The following is a 25,305-nucleotide window of genomic DNA, read 5'->3' on the forward strand; positions in this document are numbered from 1 at the left end:
CTATGCCTCTTGCTCAGTAGCCTATTCCAACAGCTGAGCCACAGGAGGGTGAAGCACTGCACAGATGGGAGGGGAACAGTGTGTAAAGAACCTGCTAGCTAATGGAAAATCCATTTTAGATCATTGTGTTTTACTAAAGAAACCTGAGGCAAACAAAAAATAACCCAAACAATCAAGACCCATGGCACTTAAAGCAACTATTCAGAGAAACACACTCTCTAAAAAACATGGTATAATTGCATACCAAAGAACTACACATACTACTCCTTGTCCCAAAACATTCAGAAACGCTTGGTAAATGATTGGTGATTACCCTAACAGCTACCAACTTAATTACTAATTTTAATTTTTAGATAAGTATAGAAGATGTTATAGTCACTAAGTATATAACTTATGCTGCTGATACAGGTTGCTTAAATTCTGAAGAAGAAAATAAAATACTTACCACAGTGGGGTTACCACTGCTGATCAACTGGCTGACTTCATGAAAGATGCTTTTGCAGTCGATTGATTTGTCTAATGATCCCCGTTTCACTATCACCGCTACCGCTAATAGAATCTGCTCCCGAACGTACTTTTGAAGGCTGTAAACAACATTGCAAAAATATATTTGCAAATAATGTTGAATACCAAGGCTCAACAAAATTTGAAATGCACTCATTTTTTTCAAACATTTTATGTGAGTTCATAAAGGAAAGCTGTTAACTACAGAAGTCAACTAAGTGTAAGAATGGAAGATAAATTACTGTTGAAATGGTCTTTTTTCCTGTGGGGAACAAAAGGATAACCCAGAGTTTGTGATAAATCCTGCATGTTCAGAGATATTTTTTATATACTTACTTAGGCCTTTGTAAGACATAGGTTAGAAGGAATGTTCTCAGTGACTCAATGCTATTTTTTTCCAAGAGAATCCATTCTCTTACAACTGCTTCCATTATTGCTGTAGCAGCTTGAAAAAGGACATAGTCCACTTTACTGGTTTCTGTGAGGCAAAAACAAAGGCAACCTGAGTAACAGAAGGCATATATTTAAAAAAAAAATAAATTAATGGTATTTACTATTATTTATTACTAAATGGAACTTTGTGCTATGAAAAGAGACAAAGAATTTACAATTCAAATGGGATGAAAACCAATCAATAACCCAATTATCAAATTGTCCAGTATTATTTGAGTCAGTGACTCAGGGGCAGAAAAGTTGGCTGTGCAGAGAGACTGGGCCAAAGACCAGGAATAAGAATGCTAACACAACCACAGAACAAAATAAAAAAGATGATGGATTTGGTCCCACTACATTAAGATATGATTAATTTGAGAGGCATGCCAGAACTGAAGACGACTCTGCCATTTGAGTGCTTGCCTTTGGAATCAACAGTGCATAAAATTGCACATGCTTTATGAATGATGAGAAGTTAAGTCCACTTGCACCTAAAGCCAGTATTTGTGTTTAATTATCAAAATGAATTTTTTTACAGACTGATGCAATGAAAGTTTTCTATATCATGTTCAAGCTTCTGCATTTATCTTGAGGTAATCAAAACAAAACTTTCAATCATAGTGTAGGAATCCTTAGCCCTTATGAGCTGATAGCTTTGTATACATATGTAATTACAAAAAAAAAAAAAGTTACAGAAAAGGTAACAGCTCAGGTGACCAGAAAGTATGATTAAAGAGAAACTTCAGAAAGTTAATTTAATTTGTATGACTATAGAAAGCTACAGAGACTTTTTTTGGGTTGCTTTTTTGGTTTGGTTTTTTTTTTTTTTAGTTCCTCTATTTTTCAAAATTTTAATCTAGAAATAGCAGTTAGTATCTCCGTAGCCAATTTCAAAACTTTCTGACCTCTACAGAAAACATAGAAAGAACATTCAGAAAGAGTGCAGCCACAACATGGCAAAAGAATAAAATATGAAATGGTGAAATAAAATTCCTGAACAAGAAGCAGAGTTTGAGTGGTGGGTGACCAGCCAAGACTACAAAAACTCTGTTTGGAAAAATCTTGGTCATGAGATGATGGACTTTAAATGACTACAAAACAAATTTTCTTCCTCTGGCTATCTACACAGAATTTTTAATATACATTTCCTTTATACACAAGTTCTGTATCCAAGAGAGAAGACAATTTGCTAAAAATGTTTTTAAGTAATTTAATCCGGCTCCAAATCTAAACCCTACACAGGTAAACATGGTTAAATCAAAATAAATCACCTTCAAATCTACTTAGCTTAATTTGGAAAGCTAAGTTACCACTTAAAAGATTAATGCGTATGTCGAACATGTACATAAAACCAAGCCAAATTACACTTGCATGAGAATTGTTATTCTGACATTTATTAACTTCTTGGGTGTTGGCTTTTTAAACTGTACAAAGCTCTCACAAAAAGAGAATTCTATTAAAAAAGAAGACTGGAATTTCTCCTTTGTGTTAAGTACCACAGTTGCACAACTGCGATCATTAACAGCACAGATGTCCAGCATTCAGTGTAAGTTTATAACTAGTCTGAGCACCACTATCCTCTACATGAAGTTACTAAAGAAAGTCAGGACAAGTTTTGCCAGTATGTTTAAACATCCATAAGCTTAGAGCAGAAGAACATAGAGCTTCATGCTTCCTGGGTTCAACTCCTGGTTTTAAAAGAAACTGCACGGTAGTGGTTGTTTCACTTTTCATTATGCTTATCATCTCTATTGCTCTCCCTCTATCACTCATACACTCTTCTTTCCATGAATGCTGTTAACATCCTCTTGTAATCTCTTTCTATATCCTCTCTCTATCCATTCAAATTCCTGTCTTGAACATTTTTTCCACTGTTTCTGTTTAAAGCCATCTACTCTGATCGTCTGGTTCCTGCCCATCCTTACATGCACATACCCCTTCAGTACACTTCCAACTCTTCTACTCTTCATCCTGAACAGCTTGTTTCCCTTCCCTGGTTCTTTATTTCATAATCCCCACCTCTCCCCTCTCAACTCCCAAGACTTAACTAGCTGTTCTTTTTGTCCAGACTGCACAAGCACTTACTCAAGAAGCACAAATTTTAGGAAGTTTCTCAGATCCAGGTTTCAGCATCACAACTGCCTACGCTGCCAGGAAAAACCTGCCCCGTGAGGAAATACACTGATTTCTCAATGGTGGTAGCATAGGAACAGTTTAAATAATATTTCTGGACAACTAAAAGGTGTTCTAAAGCAGGATCACATTCCTTCCAAACAGCTACAGCTCAGATGAAAAAAAAGAAAAAAGAAAAAAAGGAAAAAAAAAAAAGGAAAACATCTGCAGTGATAGCTCATTATTGATGCAAAATTAAGTTCCCATCTCTGAAAAGAAGATGCAGTGATTTAATGAATTTTCATTATTTCTGTTTGGTGACTTGTAAAAGAGCAAAACGGTCTAACAAACAAAATTACTGAAAGGTGCTCTTTTGCCAGTGTAACAGTCTCTAAAAATAAATGTGGTAACAACTGAAATAATAAACATCAATTTTGCTGACCCATAAACCAAAAAGTGTGAGTACTGTCTTCAGGGCCAGATAAAGTACAACTATAATAGTAAAATAAAAATTCATTTGTAGGAAAAAATTCTGGTTGGGGAATGAGTGTAGGAAAGGAACTACACCCTTCTCTATATATCACAGTATAATTTAAGAACACAGTAGGAGGCCTGAATATTGATAATGTTCAGGAATTGTAAGTTTCTAAACCAGTAAATGGAGCTAAATCCAATTAACTGTTAAAAAAAATTACTGTGGAACAAATTAAGTATGAAAATAATCATATTTTAGAAATAAGTCTAATATGTCTGTGCTCATTGTGGCAAATTCTTTGAAGGAAAAGTTGCTTTTTGTGTTTTTGTCATGTGGTATTTTCCACAAACTTCCAGGTTTTCTTCACTAGGTTTCAGAGTCAGCCTTTACTGAAACTTTCCCTTTGCCCTGCCCAAATATGCACACCTGGTCAGTACAGTGGTGCTCAGCAAGAATATTGCATGCTTACTGCTCCTGCAATTTTCAGATTATTTAGCTGCCAAACTCTAATATAAAGTCTCTGAAGTGCCTGTAAAAACAGATTTACTTTTAAACACTTGTTTAAACCACCACATTTACAGCATTTCAATAAAAACCCAAGAAACTTCTGATAAAAGGTGATACGTACCTATCTCTTTCCTTTCTCCACAGGTATAACCCCACAAAACTTCAAACCAATACTCTATTGCTTCTATCAGGTGGACACAAGTATTTGTAACTACTTTTTTCCCCCCTAACGTAACAGTTGGGTGTTAACAGTAACTTACTGAGACGTTCAACCTGAAATAAATGCTCACCATGGAAAATTTCAAGCTCTATAGATTAGACAGTATAACAAAATAATCATGTCAGAGAAAATCTGAAGCATTGAATCAGTTTAGAAGTTTAGCTGCACAGTTACCCATTACACCTTTAAAGCTGCCAGAAACAAAACCAAAAAGGGCAGCAATAGGCTTCACTCTCCATCAATGTCCATACTCCCAGCTGCAGGAGAACAGCATACTTCCAGTTATAAAAGCAGGTACATGCTTAACTTTTTTTATTAAAACTTACCCAAAATATGTTTGCAAACAGCAAATGGTGATTTCGATTTTCTAAATGATAAGAATATGTGCTCAGCATGTTGGCGTTGTTCATTATTGACCATGGAAGGTGGTGCCTGAGGAAATAAAACAACCCAGAAGTTATTCATGCACTAAATGCCCATCCTGACTGTAAATGTGTATGAGCAATATCATGAACTTACACATATTTGCCTTCCTATACATTAAAACCAAGCACCTCTTGAGAAAACTGCCTGCTCTTTCTCGGTCATGGCCTCTTCTTACATACCACATGTATTTATGCCATTTGCACTTAAGTGGGAATATTGTGCCATCAGGCAGAGAGTGGATACTTCCAAGTATTGTGTTCCTAATAGAAAAAAGCTCTAAATTCAACCCAATCCTCTTTCTACTCAAACCAAAAACATCATTGCATACCACTCAGCACTGCTACTCAGTCACAGAGACAAAACACTATTTGTCCTTTAGTTCCACATTTGATTTAAAACATCGAGTTATGTAACAAATTCAAGGGATCAAAAAATTACTATGGAGATGTTTTAAAGTAAAATATTGGTAGTAGCATACTACCCTCTAGTGTTTAACGCTGAAGCTGACAAGGCTGAGCGAAGGCTCTGATTACAGAGGTGGGTCAGCACATTTGGAAATGGATACTGCTGAAAGACAGCTCTATTGTGCTTTCTACCTAAAAATCATGAAAAAAAGCATGAAAACTACACAGTAACCTGGACCACTGCAAGGTGGGATACTGCCTATAGAGCACAAATGAGATCTAACTGCCTGCACTGGCGCCTGACCTCTTTGAGCAACCCCAACATTCCCTCCACTGCCACAAGGTAAAACCAGTCTTGCACAAACGCCAGTTGCTCACAAGACCACACTGCTCTCCATTTTTGCCACTAATGTTCTCTGATTTCTGCTATTTGGGATTCATCTGAACAAGCACATTGCACAAAATACTCTTACGGGGATTAATACTACAAAGCACCATAAGCTGAACTGATGATGTGCCTTCGAGAAAGGAACGTGCATGCATAGAGAGACTGCATACAAAGTGCAGAGCCAGGTCAAGATGACGGCGCCAGGTTACACCCAGGCCAGGAGGGGGTGGGCTGAAAAGAACCTAGCCCCAGGTGGACAAAGCAACTTGACCCAGACAGGCAGAGAGACTTGGTCCCCCCTGATCCCCGTGGGAAGGGTCCCTGGGTCAAAGTCTATTCCACTCCCACTTCCTGTCCACCAAGCCTTTTTAAGGGGAGCCACGTCCTGTCTCTCTCCTCCTGCCCTTGTCTGCCCCACAGATCTTCTGCTGCTCCTGCTGTTGCTGCTTAACCACATGGTGAGGCCTGTTCCATGCTGCTCCAGACTCTTAAGGACTGCATCTAAAGAGAATCCATCTTGCATCTAAAGAGAATCCTTTGCCAGCTGCATCTGATTTTGTATATATTTTAATTTACCCTTTTCCCTTATACCTTTATAACTTTCCTTTTACTCAAATGACTTTTATGTTTTAACTTACCTTTTTACTTCCAAATCAGTTCAAGACTGTTTCTTTCATAATTTTACCTCTCTTTTCTCCTGCCTAATTTGCTTTTCCCTACCAGGAAAAAGGAAGAGGGGAAGCAATCTAAATCTGTTCCATTTTGGCTTTTTGGACTCTGGAAAAGCAGAAACCACAACAATGACAGTATCGGTTACTGAACTTCCAAGTTCCAGTCCTGTCCCTAGCAAACTGAGGAGAAGGTGTGTGCCATGTCTCTTTTGGGTCTGATTTATACCCAGTGCTTTGGGAATAAAAGCATGAAGACCTTGGCATAAAGACCAAGGTTTTTAACTTAAGTGAAATATTTTACAGTAAATAAAAATATATAAAATCTGATTTAATTCTTTCATCCTTGACAAAACACTAGATGACAAAAGGTTCAAATATGAGAAAGTAACATCACAGCTTAAAACTCAATAATTTGAGTAAATGAAGCAAGGGAAAGCAGGCTGTTTATCCCAGGATCACGGGGGTCCTAATAAAAAGCTGTGCTGCTTCTTACACAGCAAATTTCTGACTCAACTTCTGCGCATGTAAGATCAGTTCCTGTGAGGGGAGCAAAATAAGCAGTGGAAGAAGGCAGCTGCAAAGAAGTTGCATGGATGCAGAAAAACATGTTCCACTCCTTCACAAACCTGATCTGATTTACAGCCAGTTTGGGGGAAGGACAATGATTATCCCTGGGCCATGATCTGAATGTATATGCAGGACATCTCAACCTGACCAGCTAGGGGGACAAGAGCAGGCAGAAGTATGTGTTCAGTTGTAGACAAGCACAGACAACAGTCTGCCTTCAGTTCACACTGTCTTCCACATGCCTGGAGCAGCATCTCAAGGGCTAAGTCAGCAGGGTGCAGGCAAAAGCATGCACAGAAAAGCTGTAGGATATTTGGGGCATTACACACTGCTGAACAACTGAGACAGAAGTAAGCTCCATGGTGATACCTGAGTCCCTCCAGGACATTAAGCTTTCATAAACTCCAACCCAACAAGAAACCAACACTTCAATAACTTTTTAAGCAAATGTAAACTTGTAAAGAAGCAGCCTCTCCAAACTAGGACATGTGCCACATCTGCAATAAAACCTAAACTCTGCTGTATGCAGTCAGCCATCAGCTGCAGCTGTTTCTAATCATTCATGGTTTTCTACAGTTTAAAGGACAGTGCTTCACAGTGTAGACTCTAGATGCATTCACTGCAATGGAGCCAGCTGTACTGAGTATTTAGAGCAGGTTACCAAAAATGCAAGAATAACACAGCAACAGTTGGACTTGCACTTCAGCCACTGCTACTGCAAACAAAGAAGTAGTCCCCACTTTCTCCCTCCATTGTATGGACAAGCACCTGAGAAAACACCTAAGAACCAAACAGAGGGAGGGACAGCCAAAAAGCATCCCACCAAAGGCAGGTTGTTTTCATCTGGATGAGTTCCCCAACCTAGTTCACCATAAGGCAGCACACTACAGGACACAATAGCTGGTTACAGGCTGCCCTTTCAGCACCAATTAGCACCTGAAGTACATTTAATCTACAGGCTCTGTTACTGTGCAGTATCATGGAAATACTCTGAAGTCTCAAGAAACAAACAGCTTTGGTCAAAGAAATTTTGTGAGAATTCAGAATCAAATTTCTTGGGACAAGTGACTTATTTTAATAACTCTCTGCTACCAAAAGGATCCTCTTGTCATCTCCTTTAACTATCCCACAAAACAGAAAAAAAAACCCAAACCAACAACAAAAAAGCACACCTACCAAAAAAACCCACCAACCACAAACCCAACAAAACCAGGGAGAAGCAAGAGGAATGCACACTATAGCAAGCATCAAGAAGTCAGTCAAGTAGCAAAGCTAGTGCAGCAACAGAGAGAAAAGGACTGGAGTGATTTTGTCCTTTCAGCACTATGGACCACGCAGCTCTCAAGCTCTGCAGTGTCATGAAGCCTCACCAGTTACAGCCATGTTAGAGAATGAATCCTTTGGGAATGACAAGGCATATTTTGCACATCTGGAGTCGTTGGACTTGATGATCTCTGAGGTCTTTTCCAACCTTGTTGATATTATGATTTATATTCATATTCTTAAAACAAGAAGGGCAAATCAGGGCTACCTGAACCTGAACTAATTATTCATTAACAGAGCATATTTGAGTTTGCCATACAGACATCACATCTATTTTCAGTGTTCTGGGCACTTTCAAGGATATAAGTAGCACATTATGACATCCTTAAAAACAGACAGAATTAAAGTTTTATGGGAAATAGCCCATATGCTTACAGTAACTAGAAAAGAGACCTCATCTTTAATATTATTTTGACTCTTCTACTTCTCTGAAGTCTGATTACAGAAGATCTTTGGCACCTTGGCAAAGCACACAACACATTGCATTCCTGCATTAGTTTTAAAAATCACAATAATGTAATACACTGCACATTTAGCCTCTCAAAACTGTCCAGAACAGACAAGGGGTGATTTTCAAACTGCACTATACAGCCACCAGAGGGAGCTTAAAGCCCATAATCTACTGCCCTCACCGTGTTCAAACAGCAGCTCACCCTACACTGCAAGTGAAGTCCAGCTAACGTAAGGCTTTAAAAGAAAGTCCAGCATATACATATTCATCACTTTACACAAACACTGTCCTAGGTGAGCACAAGAGCCGTAGAAGCTGGTGCCCAGCAAAACAGTAAAATCAGCCCACCCTCAGCAGATAACCTACCTCAGCTCACATGGATGTAATAGCAACAAGACAGTTATTTCTGAAGGACAGGAATTGTAATGTAAAATTGATCCCAAGATGGGTTTTGTCTGCCCTGACTATTAGATCAGCTACTTTAACAAAATAAACATAACTTCCATGCAATTATCTTTTCTTTCTAGTGTGGAACTTGACAAAAAAAAAAAAAAACTGGATTCAGCTGTCCATCAGAAATAGAAGTTTCTCCTCAATGAAGTCAGCGCACTCCCTTTTAATTCTCCTCCTCCCCATTCTCACCACTTCGAGAATGCTACAAGAAAAAGTATCCAAGAAAAAGCTCCCTCACTCCTCATGCTACATGCCAACACAGTTTGTAATGACTGTTTACCTCTGGCAATCTTAGTATAAGCAACCCACCTGATCTGAAAAATACAGACATCACAAATGCAACAAATTAACAATATTACACTCTCCAACAAGATAGGGTCCCCAGCAGCCACAGGAGTACTTGTAGGCTTTTAAGCTGCTTTCCTATTTTTACTGCCTGCAATCACCCTTTTGTTCCATGGAAAGATGAAGAGCATCCTATACAGCAGAACCACTTTATTCTGTAAGTTTACCTGTTGCCATTTACATTTTTTCCTCTCCAAAAGAACCTTTGTTTCTTCTTTATAGAATACATCTTTCACATTTTTAACTCTAATCAGGGGGGGTTTTCCGTGTTTTTTTTTGTTTGTTTGTTTGGGGGATTTTTTGTTTTTCTTTCCTGCTGCCTTGATGGTACACCATCAATTTAAACAATACTGTATTACTCACTGATGCTACAAGAATCACAGAATATATCTGGTTAAAAGAGACCTCAAAGATCACCTAGTCCAATCCTGACCCAGCACTGAAGGGTCAACACTAAACCATGTCACTAAGCACCAGGTCCACATTGCTGCTTACACATCTCCAGGCACTGTGACTCCACCACTGCCCTGGGCAGACCATTCCAATGTTTAATAACCCTCCCACTGAAGAAATACTTCCTAAATATCCAACCTTAACCTCCCCTGGTGCAGATTGTAAAAGAAACTGGCCCCCTCCTTGCCCCAACCTCCCTTCAGATAGTTGTAGAGAGTGCTGAGGTCTCCCCTGAGCCTCCTCTTCTCCAGGCTGAACAACCCCAGCTCCCTCAGATGCTCCTCGTAGGCAACGTGCTCCAGACCCTTCATGTTCCTTGTTGCCCTTCTCTGGACACACTCCAGCACCTTAATGTCCTTCCTACACTGAGGGATCCAGAATCGAACATGATACTTGAGGTGTGGCCTCACCAGTGCTGGGTACAGGGGGATGATCACCTCCCTGCTCCTGCTGGCCACAGCTTCTGATACAAGCCAGGATGCCATTGGCATGACCATACAACAGGGAACAATTTAAAAAAGGCCAAAAAATTGACATACACTAACTTAGGCAGAAAACTGATTACCACGAACAGATATTACAGATAAGTTAATATTTTAATTCATAATGACACTCAGAAAATGAAAGAAGATATGAGAAAATGGTAGACCAACTGTCATTTGGAAAAGACACGAGTAGGAAACATCTGGTGAGGGTGCACATGGAAAAATAAGGGGTAAAAATAGGGAGTTTGGGGGTTTTGATTTGTTTTAAATAAAGTAGTTACATGAAGACAGAGCATCTGAAGCTACACATCTGTATTCAGAACCACATGCTTAGTACAAGCATTTCCTACCTCAGTAATACACCTTTGAAACAAGAAATTTAAAATTACAAATTTACAGAAGAGCATCAAACAACAAAGGTAATAAAGACATGAGAAAGGTAGCAAATGGCTTGCAAATACCATATGCTCTCTTCCTAGGACTGGTGTTGAAGTCACTGGGTATTTGCCAATAAAAGGCTGAAGAAGTAACCCCCATTTTCACATTTGAAGTGGTGTCTGGGGTTTTTTTAGCTCCTTCCCCTTATTTCTGAAGATGCTTTTACTTAAAAAAAAAAAAAAAAACAACCAACCAAAACCCAAACATATCAAATCCCCACCTTCCCCAAAGGATTCTGTTCAGGAAGTCTCATTGATTAACATAATCAAAAAATGTGGGTGTTTGTTAGAAGTTACATTATTTCCTCAATGATTTTAGATGTCTAAGAATACTACTTACTGGTCACTTGTGGACAGTGACAGTATCTTAGTTAACAATTTCTAACATTCAAGTAATAAATTTATCTTAAAATTAATAACAGATTAGCTTTTTATTTAACTAGTTAACCTGTTTGTAGTGTCATCTCTGAATCATAACTTTACTAAGAAAAGTCTTGCCCATGATCATGTATCAACAGTAATTAAGGATGAGATGAACAGTGTGCATTCCTTGCAGACAGAAAAGTTTGCTAGAGACAAATTCTGATTTTTCCTAGACTTTTGCTAAAGCACTGAATATAGCAGAATTCAGCATATTTCCACAATTACACTGGGGAAAATCTGAAAATTAGCATGTCACAAAGAACAGTCACACACTCCTCCAGATTTGCTGCTTCAGAGAACACAGAGAGCGCACCAGAACGTTTTCAGCTGACACCCACAGTATTCCCACCTACAAGAAAGGTCTCCTATGATCAGCACAGCCTAAACACTAGTAGGATTACAGAAAGGCAAACATGCCTATGAAGAAAATTTTCTTGGGTTTAAAAAAAGATCAAAATGCTTGCACCTGCTACTACTAAAGCTGAGAAGAAACTTTCTTGCCAAAGACAATGTTTATGTCTGTGAGTGAAGTACATTACAAACTTGACAGGGTTTGAGGGAAGAAACAGAAATCTGAGATTTCTACTGCAGTGTGACTTAATAAAATTTACCACAAACTCTCCAAACTAAGCTTCGCAAATACTTTGGGGAATTTTGCCTTCTCTGCAGTCAAGAGGTAAAACAAAATTGTTCCTGAACTATGGGCTGTTATCAGCTTATGAAAAACCAATTAAGCACATTAGTTGTTCTTCAGAACAGTGTGGAGAGCCTGGATGCCTAGCAGAAGCAAGAATAGGAAACTGAACCTCCATCAATATATGAGGATAAGCAAAAGCCACCACAGACGGCAGTGGCACCACTGGGTCTGGACCTTGCTGACAGCCACCATCAGGCAAGACATGCTTGGAGAAGCAAGAACTAACAGAGGCCCAGATGGAGTGCCAACATGTCCCAGCAGGCAAGGAAGCCAAGAAACAGTGAGGCATATGGAAAGGAGAAAGATCGTGAGTGAACCTGAAAAGCATGTGCAGGGGAACACCATGTGATAGTGATAACATAGCTGAGAAATATGGGCAAAAATAGAAAGAGAAAAAAAAGGGGAAGGGGGAGAAAAAAAAAAATCAAACACAAGGGCAAGCAATAATTTTTAATCTAGTGCACATACTGCATTGAAGACAGCTAAATATATTACTCTATTCGTGTAAGCAATTGTTATAGCTGCAACAAACTTAAAAAAAATCAAGTCATGAAATTTACTGTGCTCTTCTACTGATTGCTCAAACCCGCTAGAACCAGATTTCTGTATCTTAAATAACAAAAACCTCCCTAACACAATTACTTGCCAGTACAGTTCTGCTATATAGATGAGTTATAGAAAAGAATCAGATTATCAGAATAAAGAGATTCCAAGTTTAACTCTACCAAATTCAATAACCATCACTTACCTTATTAAAATAGCTAAATCAAATAGATCAAATGCAGAGGTCAAATAGAGAACTGGCTGACTAGCCACACTTTTTTTCTCACCTACTCACCCTACTTCTCTAACAGACAGATACCTAAAAACATAGAGATGTCTGATCCAGTAATGAAGCAGATACCACCAGGCAACAATTCTGGCTACATGAAGATGCTCAGCTCTGCAATGTTCAACAACTGCTTCACAAGTGGATCAGACATTCCTGTCTTGAGCGCCAGGCCAGAAGGTAGATAAGTGGTATCCATATAGCAGCTTCTACTGTCCAGCTCAGTTCTATTGTTACATGACTGCCATCCAGCTAAAACAACTTGAACTATGTCCCTTTTCACTTGCTTTTGGGAATAATCATTTAAATCACAGCAATAACTTATCTTCCAACTAAATAGTCAAGATTGGAAAGACAGATGCAATAGATGGCTTCTAAGTGGACCTGCAATAGAGACAAAATGGTAGAAATTTAAAACTTTCTGAAGAAAACTTTGATTAAAAAAAATTTCCCAAAAGTAATTATTCAAGCCCCAGAGTGCCCTGTATTTTTTAATGTATATACATGGAACAAATGCGTGACAACTGGAAGAATTACCTCCTACACATCTTCTGCAGAGACTTAACAGGGAAAAAAATACTTGGCTTTTTTTTCTTCATATCAGATTTTGTTTCCTATTTTGGAGCTGAAGTACTTTATTAAGTCTTTTACAAGTAAAATGGGAGATAAATTGCAGTTTATGATGTGATTTATTCTCAGTTTTCAAACGGTCTTATGTAAGATACTACATACACACATTAATTGACTGGAGAGCCAAAGTAAATCATTACTATCAATATCAGAAAGTTTTCTGAGATAAGGCTTCCTCTCCAAGATAAGCAACAGAAACTACTGAGATTTTACTTCCCTACTAAGAAATGGACCTGGTTCTCCACTGAAACTACCATTTACGTGCATAATACACTTCAGATTCGTGATTTGTGATAGTCATTCTGCAGAAGAATGGCTTCCACTATTCATATCTGCTTCTCATCATCAAAACAGGTAGCCAGCACCTCCTGATTGAAAAAGAGCAGGTAGGACTTGAAAGGCAAAAGGGGGGAAGGTGGAGTGCATTCTTTGTGCAAGGAAGCAGGACTACAGAGGAGAAGGATAAAAGAATAAGAGGATGATGAACGTATAGTCTCACGCAGCTGTGGTAGAACACTGACAAATGGATGGTACGTGGCTCATCTATGTACCTATGTCAATTATCTACTATCAGCTCTGATGTTAGTCTCCTCACAGAATATTAAGGACTTCCTCCTTTCTGACCATGATGCACATTACTCAACAAGAAAATCCACAAACTCAACTGAACTAACAGCACATTGACTCATGCCAACCTTCTAGAAGCATTAGGTGAACAGGATCAGCCTCAAGTTCATCTACCCTACATTGGATTGCTCCAGAATAATTCTTCATGGCAAGTTCTTCATTGTCAGTGCTGGATCATTTAATATTAACAAAATGAACTTGATTTGACTTCAGCGAAACCTGGTTCTCTGGCAAGAAATAGGACCCTAGTCCACCCACATCCCCTGAAATCCTAACCACAACTTGATTCCAAGACTCAAATATTCCATTGCTGTATCACTAATTTCTGTACCTCTATGACAGTACAGACATGGCTTAAAAAAATGGAAGGATTGTGACAGTGAATCTCAAGACAAAGTTTTAAGTAACAAACTGCTGTGACCCATATTCTACTAGAGAGCAAATCATGGAAACACTGGTAATGGCAATACTAATTTCCCTAAGTCCACCAGCTGGGATGTACATGATACATAACCCATTTATCAAGATCACTGCACATCAAATATGATTAGCAATTGCTCTCCTCCTGCAAGAGAAACTTTAAAATTATCTCTATGTGAAGAAGTTTCCTACAGTATCTGTTTTTTTCTGTTGTCTAATTTCAAACCATACTTGCTGGAAGAGTAACTATCACCATCCATTGCTGCAAGGGTGGTATTATTTTTACTTGCATGTAGCCTTTTACGATAAGCAAGTACAGATGGAGTAGGACATCACAGGAGTAACAGGACATCACATGGGTAACCCCTCATCCACCTCACACAGCACAAAAGTTAGAAACTATTACTCTGTGAAAGATCTAAACTGAGATAGTGATGCATTTTGGTTTCTGAGTGTTTTAGGCTTTGCCTCCTATGACAGAAGCATTTCCTCCCACCAAGTTAATGAAGAAAGGCAGGCAACACAGGGCAGTCTGGTTCCCTGCCAAAATTCAGGTTTTAGCACTTCCTCCTCCACCAATCTTGCTAAAATTTCAAAACCATTTTGTCCCATCACAGTTCTTTAGAAGGAGTTGGTTAAAAATGAGATAATGAAGTTTTTAAAGTTTTCAAAGTTTATCTAAATTACATTTGGAACACTCCTTTGTCTCAGCATACTATGAAAATGGCACAGCCTTAAACACCCACTTTTATTAATGGCTTTTAACTGTTAGGGCATTAATGCAAACTTTCAGGCAGATACAACTAAATACCGTATCTGAATCATGTAAGCAAACAAACATTAATTATAGAGACACGAAATCTAGAAAAAGCTCCATTCCCTAAGATTTTGCCCATTACTGGAAAAGGGCAGAAACATACACAGTATTGTACATACTTGAGAAGGCAAGATGCCACGTACTTCTACCTTCTTTCACTACTTTGTTTTGCTCTTGTAGATACAGCCTGAACCATGTTACTGAAGAAGTTACGTATCTCAGTATTCATCCTTCAACATACAAAGGAGCAGATGGCACAATACATATTTTGAGAAATACTCTTCCAAAATGCTTTCAATAATTTATTTTATTCTACACCCATATATTTTTGGGTTTTATTCAAAAGAGGCAATTTTTAAGACTCCCTTAAAGTGCCTGAGCTTACTCTGAGAAACCTGCATAAATGAGCTAAGTCTTAAGGTCTGAAGAGTCACAGGGCTCTTCCACACACTTACTAAAAAATTACTGTGAAGAAACGTAGTCATAATTACATATTTTATTCTCAGCACTGTTAGAAGGAATGCTGTTGTAACACAAAGAGAAGAATAGCTCCAGAAACAATACTGCCATTTCTTTTGATATTAGAATTGAATATTTATATATTCCCGAATGAACAACTCATTATCCTGAAGCTACTCAACACCTATTCTTAATCCTACTTAAAACAATCTCACAAAATGAAGGCTTTGCAGTAAGCCTCCCTAAATCTCTCATGAAGAAGCATGTTTGGGTTTTGGGTTAGGCTTTTGTCAGTGTTGCTGACAGGTAAGGAAAGTGCTATTTGTATTTTCTTCACTGGAGAGGAGTGTTTATGTTCTCTAAACCTATTTGCACATTTTCTCAGTAACGATGCAAGATGTAGCCATCTGGGAAGCTACCAAAAAAGCATGGTTGAAAGAAAAGTCACAAGGGCATCAACATAACTAGCAAAACAAATAGAAGTCAGTGACTAAATAGATGATAAAAGGCTAAATGTGAACAGTTAAGACCTTAAAAAAATAGAAGATAAAATCCAAAAAGTCTGATCAGAGCAGAAAACATGCAAAGCTCTGTTTGCACATAAGATCAATGAAATATAAATTCTTTCAGCCACTGCTATAACAACACACAAATTCAGTTTTAAGGCATCTAATACCAAACCAGCATCTCTAGCTGCAAGGGGGGAACATTTCCCCTCTACACTTCTCTCCCCAGGTCTGTAGTCCTGTTGCAACAAGACATACAGATCTGGTCTCCCATTTGGGGATCTCCAGTTACTGCATACCCATACATACATATACACTACAGATGCTGTGGAGTCCTCATGAAATCTACCAGTGACCAATGTGTAAAATGTAGCTTTAAGATGAGGGGTGTTAACCTAAGAGGAATCTAATTGAACTGTAAGGTGAAACCCACAGCAGGTAGGCAGGGTCTGCCAACAATGCCTGGGTAAAGTCATGGCAAAATTAATGAGGACCTGACTGAAGAACCTATGTGATTCCAAGACCAAACTGTGGCAGATAGAGTTTGGGGATGTTCATTTCAAAACCTTGAAGACCACCTATTAGCAGAGCCAGATAAAATCATCAAAACAACTTTGCTGCATGTTCAAGGCAGAGAAGCTACACGTGTAGATCCTGGTCCAGGAAGGACCTTGCCTCCACATCAACTGCATGGGAACTCCTCCCCTATCCTCAGGCAGGCGATGCATGGAGGTATGACTTCTCTTGTGGCACCCCATGACAGAAAGGTGGCAGTTGAGCAGTAACTCCTCAGTGAGCACACAGGTGAGCCAACATGGTTTGCGTTTGTACCGTGGTTTCTACTGTTTGTTAACTGATACTGTTTGCATATCATCACCAATGTCACAATTAACAGTTGGAATATTGTTTTATAAAGGATATTGGTCTGGTGTCCAACTGACCATCAACCTCTGTACAAACCAATAATTAAGTCCCAGAGACACAGATCCCTTGTGGTGCAGGACAATCCACCAGCCTCTGGAGTACACACAACTACTTTATTTTCAGACTCCATGTTAATGATGCTGCAGTCCACATTGTGGACACGTTCCTGTGCAACATGATCTAGGCACTCCTGCATTGGCAGGGAAGTCAGACTAGCTGATCTATGAACTGCCTCTGCCCATCTTCACTTGTTGCTGGAGCAAAAAACTCAGCAGCCAGGATATTTACTTGCAATGTGAAAGAGTCAAAGTCAAGCTCTTTCCAAAGATGCCTGAAGAACTGTTTGAGCATGGCTCAACCACCTTTTGGTGTTTTCAAACCCATCAAGTTACCCATTTCTGAAAAACTGTAAAGAGTCAAGGAATGTAACTCCCCCTCCAACACAGCCTTAATGCCATACCAGAGCAACCCTCTCAAAACACCAGCAGTCTATAAGCATTAGTATCTACTTTTACCAGGAAAACAGACAACTTCAGTAAAGTTCACAAAAAGACAAGTATCATGTAACTTTTCTGCAGCTCTTCCCATGAACAGATTCCAAAACACATTTGTGAAAAATGCTGGTATTATTCTCTTCCTTCATTGCAACAGGATCCTGGTTTAAGATGACAGTAATGAACAGGGGCTGCCTCCCCAGAACTCCAAGGTTGTGGCTGCCAGAGAAGCAATGCAGTGATGGACCTTCTTCTTCCAGAAGCCAGCTCAGCTCACTAAACTAGCAGATAGTCAATCCAGCAAAAAGACAAGTAATGCGTTTTCTCAATCACTCACTGTTCAGCTGGTTTAGGCTTCTATGAAACATGCTTCACCTTGGCCAAGCTTTCTGAAATCCTAGGGATTGCCTTCATAAAGAGTAAAATTTCATGGCAAAACACCTTTCTGCTCTTCATTGATTTCACAGCCACAAATTAATTATAAAAAGCCTTCAAGAGACTCTGGCTTAAGTTGTATTTTCAACACTACCATGGCTGTGCCTCTGCTATTCTGCACAGCTGTGCGTAACAGCCAAACGGCATGACAATAAATACTGAAATCCATCATTTTTGCACAAACTTCTTCATATTCTCTTTCACAGTTCTGTAAATTTTGAGTTAGATAGCCAACTTATCTGACTTCAAGAATAGCAAAAGCAATAAAACTTCATTGACTTGCTCCAAATAACTTTAAGTGCATTTTCTATTTAAAAAAATAAATAAAAACAAATAAAATCAGTCTTGATATAAAGACAAAGGGAATTATATCTGCTGCTTCCTAAGTGGTTTAACAGAATAATTTGATTAAAGTTTCTTTCAGGAGCATAGGCAAGCTTTTTCATCTCTGTCAAAGTAGCAAAATTGTTTATAATGCAGCGCAGTGAAAATTACCTCCATTAAAAAAATCCTTTCCTCACTGCATCCACCTCCCAATCCAGTTCACTATGCAGCCACCCAGGTGGGTGTACTGCTACTCTATGCTTTCATAGAGCCAAAGGCAGCACTCTACAGCTTGCCCCTCATCAAGTCTCAGAAACAGCAAAGTTTGAGGTATACCTATTGCAGACGAGTTTTTAGTATCTAAACAGTACCAGAAATTGATGGAAAGGAACATTTTACTTAGCTGCTTGTGACACCATCAGCTCAACTTAATAATCAAAAGGATTTCTTCTCCCCCTCCATATGGAAAGCTGTTAATTAACTAATGAACACAGATTAGCGTAACAATGATAAGACTCTTAGGAAGCAGTTTAAAGGGAAGACAGCAGTAGGTAGTGCCTAAAGAAGAATTATCCAGATGGAGTTGCAGACTAATGAAGCTCCCAAGTAGATGAATCTAAGAGCACACAGAATTTTCATTGACAACTCAGAACAAAATATAGAAGTACGCCAATGCATCAGTGACAAGTCAAGTAAGTGTGAAACACCATCTCGATTCAGAAAGACAACACTCCCTCTGTGAAACAGTCAGGGGAAATAAACCCTAAGCATGAAGAATCTTATTTTGTTAGATTTTCATTTCATCAGATGCTATCTTTGCTTTCAGGGATGTCAGGATCTATTGATCCTTACATTCCTGCTCTCAGTTCCTCAGCCTTAGATATGCTTCAGATATGCTCCATGCACATTAGTACTCAGCTCCCAGGTAAAAGTTTCATTAGCATGCGACAGACTGCATGTACTTATCTCCCAAGCTGTAATCTGAACTGTAAAATGCACCAACCATACCAGTTCTTAAGCAAAAGGAAGAAAAACTACACATACACATGAGTTACTTAAGAAAAAGATGCGGACGGCTTGGGCATAGTCTTCAGAAAACATTACCTTGCTGCACAAGTAAAGAAAAGCACAATGTTAAGTACTGTTGGGAAAGGAATACAGAAGAATATAAAAAAATGTACAGTCATTTAAAATCCTCAAGTATACATATCACAAAAGAATGCAGTTCTGGTCAGTCTATCTCAAAAATGGTATTCTAAATCTAAAAAGCTAGAGAAGGGTACAGGGATGATTAGATGTATGGGGAATCTCCCACATGGAAAACTGACAAGACCCTTCAGCTTAGCTAAGAGATCACTGGAACATGCAATATGACACAGAGCTATAAAAACCACAAAGGATATCACAGGGAAAAAATCAGAACAATGATCAGGTATTTCTCATAATTCAAGAAACAATGAAATGACCCAATAGTAGGCTTCTCTCAACAATGTGTTTTTATCCAAAAAGACATGGGGAACTCATTACCATCAGACAATGATAATACAAGAACTAAGAAACTTAAAAATATAAATTCATTCCATAAACAACTGGACACACACATGGATGAAATGTTGATCAACAATCTTTAAACAAAACAAAACTATCTTGTGCTCTTCAAATTGCTAATTCAAATTAGGTAAAGTGTATACTAGCAAAATGATTGTCCTTCTCTTTCAGACCCCTTATCTAGAGGTGATCACTGGAAACAGAACTCATCTGGGCAGATATTTAGTCTAATCCAGCTATAATATAGTACAAAAATCCATCTTGTTTTGCTTGATGATAACTAACAGGATTTCAGCAAATCTTCTCAGCACTGGAACAATTCATCGGTCCAATAGTTTCCAATATGTAACCTGCCATAGCAAAACCAGAGCTAGTCCATCTCTCTCTTTCACCCTCATTATCAGTCATGCTTCGCAGCCTGAAAAACTGCCCCACAATGAAGACAGGTTGCAATGAGAAACTGAAGTTCCTTGTGAAAGGAGAATTGTCACAGCCCTGGACTCCAAGAAAGGCAGCTCAAAAAAAACCCAACCATACAAATTGTTGGGGTAGATGATATAAAAAATTCAGTCTCCAATTTTAAGGACAATAATGTGTTCCTTTATATTCCTATTCTATAAACTTATTTCAACATCTTGAAGAGAAGTTTGTATGACCATTGTCAGACTACCCAACTTTAGCCTGAAACCTCTCACAAGAGCAGGATAAGCCACAAACTAAGTAGTACCTCAAAAAGATAACGTGTGAATCTCTACCACCCCTAGAACAGACCCCAGTGAAATGAGAACATTTACAAACTTTTCAAGAAGGGAATTCTTCTACAAAAGCCTCTGCTCAAATATTCTTCAACCTGTTATTGCTACTCAGATCCATGCTGCATAGAATAGCTTAGGATAATAGAGACCTCTAGACCTCACTTCGCTCAGTCCCCTGCCCAAAAGAGAACTTGTTTTAAAGTTAGATCAGGTTGTTCAGGACCTTGTTTAGTCAAGTTTTAAGTATTTCTGAAGATGGGAGATCCCACAGCCTCTCCAGGAAGCCTTCACTATAGCTACACTTACAGTGATTTTTTAAATTTTCTTTTCCTTCTCTCCAGCTGGAATTTCCCTTTCTGGAACTTGTCTTTTCATTGTACACCTCTAAGAAAAGTCTGTCATTTCTACTATCAAGACAGTCTGAGTTCACAAGTAAATTGTACAGTGAAGGTATACGATACACTTGAGCCAATCTGACAGCTCACCACTGCTAATAGGGGCAGACCAGCCCTGTCTATGTCCAACAATCTAATTTCAGCCCTTCCTGTACTAGCTCTGCAACATAAATGGCTGCAGAGATAGCCAATTCATCTTGCTAACCTGACAAAAATCATTGCCTTGGTTAATTCCTATGTCATCTCAGCAATATGTTCATCACAGGGTCAGAAGGGAGAAAGTGGCACTACAGGTAGGAACAGAACATCCCATTTTGGGGAGGGGTGGCAGCAGCAAGTTATAACCTGTGAATTTCCATTTAGATGTCACAGAATATCATATGCTAAAAGATTTCAACCCACTTTAAAAAACTCTCAGCAATAACTAAACAGTCTTATGCATGCTTCCTACTTCAGCTTTTCATCTATGGCATGACACGTCACTTTCCTTAATAGTACATGCTATGTATTCTCTCATCAATGAAGGCACTTAAAACAGTGCTTAACTGATGCTAATTGTATTTTGCATTACTTACCACCTGAGCTAAAAACAATGTAATAGATAGGAATCATAAACATTTGTATAGGAGATGCCATACCAATTGGAAATGGAAGAGCAGTAAATTTGTGATTCATGGTCTTCACCAAGACAAAAGTCTCATGGGTCAAAGGTGCATGTGGAACTGAACAACCACACTGTTACACTTTAAGTTACAAGGCACTATGGGGACCTTATTTCAAGTAAACATCATTTAGCTTTATTGGAAAGGGATTAAGTACCCAAAAAAGCACATACTTTTTTATGCAGGAAAAACTCTTACACGCATGAAAGAAAACTGTCACAGACCCAGCACTCAAAGTCACATTCAGCAGCTAATAACAATTCATCTTTTGAGTTGACATGTTCATCTTTTGTAACTCTTCAACTTAGACCAAATTTCAGTAACTTTCTAAACTAAACATTTTGAATGTGGGCTATTTAGAACCTGTTAAAAGACATTCGTAACAAAGGAAAAAGCATTTCTATACAGCTGTAGAGGAGTTTGGTGAGAGATCAGCTGGCAGATGGTCACAAGCGGTGTTCCACAGGGCTCGGTGTTGGGACCACTTCTGTTTAACATCTTTATTGATGACCTTGATGAAGACAGAGTGTGTCATCAGGAAGTTTGCAAATGACACCAAGTTAGGTGAGAGTGCTGAGGGGAGGGAGGCTCTACAGAGGGACTTGGATAAATTTGATCGATAGGCCAACGTTCATGGCATGACCTTCAGCAAGGCCAAATGCCAGGTCCTGCACTTGGGTCACAACAACCTCGAGCAACGCTACAGGATTGGGGAAGTGTGGCTGGAAAGCTGTCTGGCAGAAAGGGACCTGGGGGTTCTCATTTACAAGCAGTGTGCCCAGGTGGCCAAGAAAGCCAATAGCATCCGGGCTTGCATTAGAAGCACTGTGTCCAGCAGGAGTAGGGAGGTGATTGCACCCTTGTACTCAGCTCAGATGAGGCCACACCTTGAGTATTGTGTTCAGTTTGGGGCACCTCAATACAGGAGAGATGTGGATGTGCTGGAGTGAGTGCAGAGGAGGGCAACAAAGCTGGTGAAGGGCCTGGAGAATAAATCTTATGAAGAGGACGAAAGGAGCTGGCGCTGTTTAGTTTGGAAAAGAGGAGGCTGAGGGGAGACCTCATTGCTCTCCACAACTACTTGAAAGGACATTGTAGAGAGGCTGGTGCTGGTCTCTTCTCCCAGGTAATTCGTGATAGAACAAGAGGGAATGGCCTCAAGCTGCAAATGGGTAGGTTTAAACTGGACAATCAGAAATTTTTTTTTCACAGAAAGAGTGGTCAGGCATTGAAATAGGCTGCCCAGGGAGGTGGTTGGGTCACCAACCCTGAATGTGTTTAAGGGTCATTTGGATGTGGTGCTTGAGGATATGGTTTAGGGGTGAACCTTGTAGAGCAGGGTTATCAGTTGGACTTAGTGAGGGTCTTTATCAACCTGAATGTTTCTGTGATTCTGTGAATCTTTCCAGTTTTTATGCACTGCATGCCATGGTTTGTCAAGTCAATAAAGATAACCAGTTTATGAGATCAGAGCTAACATATCTCTTATCCAACATATAAAAAGTAGTTTTCCAAATGGAAAACTCAACTAACCCAGAGCAAGTTAAAAAGAAGAACTATGAAAATACTTATCGAAGATTTAGAGAGCTCACAGTAATCCATACCTACCCTCAAGGACACTTACTTAAAAACATTCAGGTTTTTTTTATTAGCATGTCTGAATTCCTCTAGTCCATTATTCTCCCCCCAAAGCTCAGTATTTCTATTTGAAATCAAAGCAACTATCACATAAACCACCACCACTCCCTGCTCCACACTCAGGTATGTTGCACCACCTTTGATGCCTCCCTAGTCAACTGTATTTTATAAGGATTGTTACTGTGTCAGCTGCCACAGACTGCCACAAGAAAACATTGCTGAACCCTTCCAGGACTTCCTGCCCAGTTAAAACTTTCTGCCATTCTCAAAGTATTCACAGCACTGCCCTATGCCACTGCTTCAGGTATGGCTCCACTGCAAGGTGCCAGTCCCTATTCATGAGGTCCATTACAAGCACTATGTCTACCACCCTCCCCCAAGTCCTTAGATTTTTTTTACATAAACAACTTTCTAAGTGATTCCACCAATTTACTCGATCAGTTCATGTTTCCCAAGTGCCGCACACAGTTACCCTCATCTCCAAGTAGACCTTTTACCAGATTTTACCAAATAGTGTAGACCTCTGGTTAAATTAACATCATCACTGCCCAGATGCAGTCCTGAAACATGATTCAGCCCTTGTTTTTCCACAGTTGTTAGTGAGAAAAAATGAGAGCAAACATATAATCCTTTTGGTTTCTGCGGACTCACATCCACCTTTATAAAGCACCTGGTGAGCTGCACTCCTCCTCCCCTCCATTACTCCGAAGTCTTCACAATTTTTTAGAAGAAACAGAGCAATAACCCTAAACAGATTCTCACAGCTGCTCTACAGTCAATCCATCTCAAAGTCCTTAGCCTCACAGATAGCTTTTGTAAGTATCTCTCCTTTATGCAGCTTCCGCAGGAAGAGCCACCTAACTCTTGTAAGCTCAATGCCATCTATGACACTTCCAAGAGCAGCTGTGGAAAAGCTAATGACCACAACAAGTCAGCTTTCATATTATCAGAGGCTGGCAAGAGAGAGTGACCTAGAAATCCAAGGAAGATCCTAATAACAATGTCCTCGCAAATCCAAGAAATACTTTTACCAGTAAGTTCAGCACCTATTCTTCAACAGGAGCACAAATGCTATCCTACAAGGCCTGCAACTTTTAACTGCATCTCCCCTCTATAATGGCAGGACAATGCTAGGTAAATGATACCAACACAAGTAACATTTGAGTTTTCAAGCACAAAACTCTGGATATGCCACTCCAAGCAGCATCAGTTTAATACTGATGCTGACTGCCAGCTTCCATCCATGTCTTCTGTCTCATAATACTACTTACTATGTATTTCCTCTACACAATCTGCTTATTACAGCAACTGTGTTATTTTAAAACTGATACACAGACATTATGAGAATGTCCAATAATCTATGTTTTACTGTTCACATACTTTGAGTTTTCCTCTAAAAGGATTAGTACTTGTTGCTAAGCTATCTGCCTTTACTTTCCTGTTGGGAATACAGTCATGCTTTTCAGGCTTTGATTTCACAAAGAGCAACGTACATGTGTTTTGACGGGGACACTTGCAAGCACAGCTAATTGTGGGTTGCTCTACAGTCCGTCCACTTCAGCCAGGCAAGAAATTGCAACTGTTCAGGTTCTGGCCACTGATCAGTTATCAATACTATGCAAACTTTCCTGCTATCTGCTTGGTGGTTTGAAACCCCTTTAATATTAATAACTTAAAAACACTATTTCTTGGAATCATGTTTTGGTAAGATAAATTGTGGGCAAGGCCTTCAGCTAGACTTTTCAGAAGATCTGCAAGTAGGACCTGGTAAATGACACAGGCCAATATATAGTTTTTCATTCAAAGGCACAAAAAACTTCTACAAGGATGCAAGACTAAGGGGTTTTAACATCAACGGTGGCTACAGGCATTCAGCTCACCGTAGTTCTGAGTTTTGCCATATGGACTTTCTCTCTCATACAGCCACAGAAAACAGTACACAACACATTCACAGTCAGCACGAACAGTTAACTGGCAATAACAAGATGAGGGCTCATCGAACCACTGATCGAAGCACCACTAATCGCTTTGCTTCTATGCGGCAGCCTCTGACTACTCCATGCTCCACC

The 25,305-nt window shown here is 39.3% G+C and overlaps 1 protein-coding gene across 1 annotated transcript in view; it reads right to left on the reverse strand.

The window, feature by feature from the left end:
* Nucleotides 1-25,305, reverse strand: part of XPO4 (exportin 4) — a 72,732-nt gene that overhangs the window by 46,765 nt on the left and 662 nt on the right. Inside the window, exons 2-4 of the mRNA XM_054383597.1 lie at nt 4,577-4,682; nt 841-982; nt 446-584 (exon numbers count right to left, since the gene is read on the reverse strand). Of these exons, the coding sequence (XP_054239572.1) occupies nt 446-584; nt 841-982; nt 4,577-4,682 (387 nt within the window). The remainder of the gene's footprint in view (nt 1-445; nt 585-840; nt 983-4,576; nt 4,683-25,305) is intronic.

The sequence above is a fragment of the Indicator indicator genome, chromosome 1 (assembly GCF_027791375.1).
Source record: "Indicator indicator isolate 239-I01 chromosome 1, UM_Iind_1.1, whole genome shotgun sequence".
Classification (NCBI taxonomy): Eukaryota; Metazoa; Chordata; class Aves; order Piciformes; family Indicatoridae; genus Indicator; species Indicator indicator.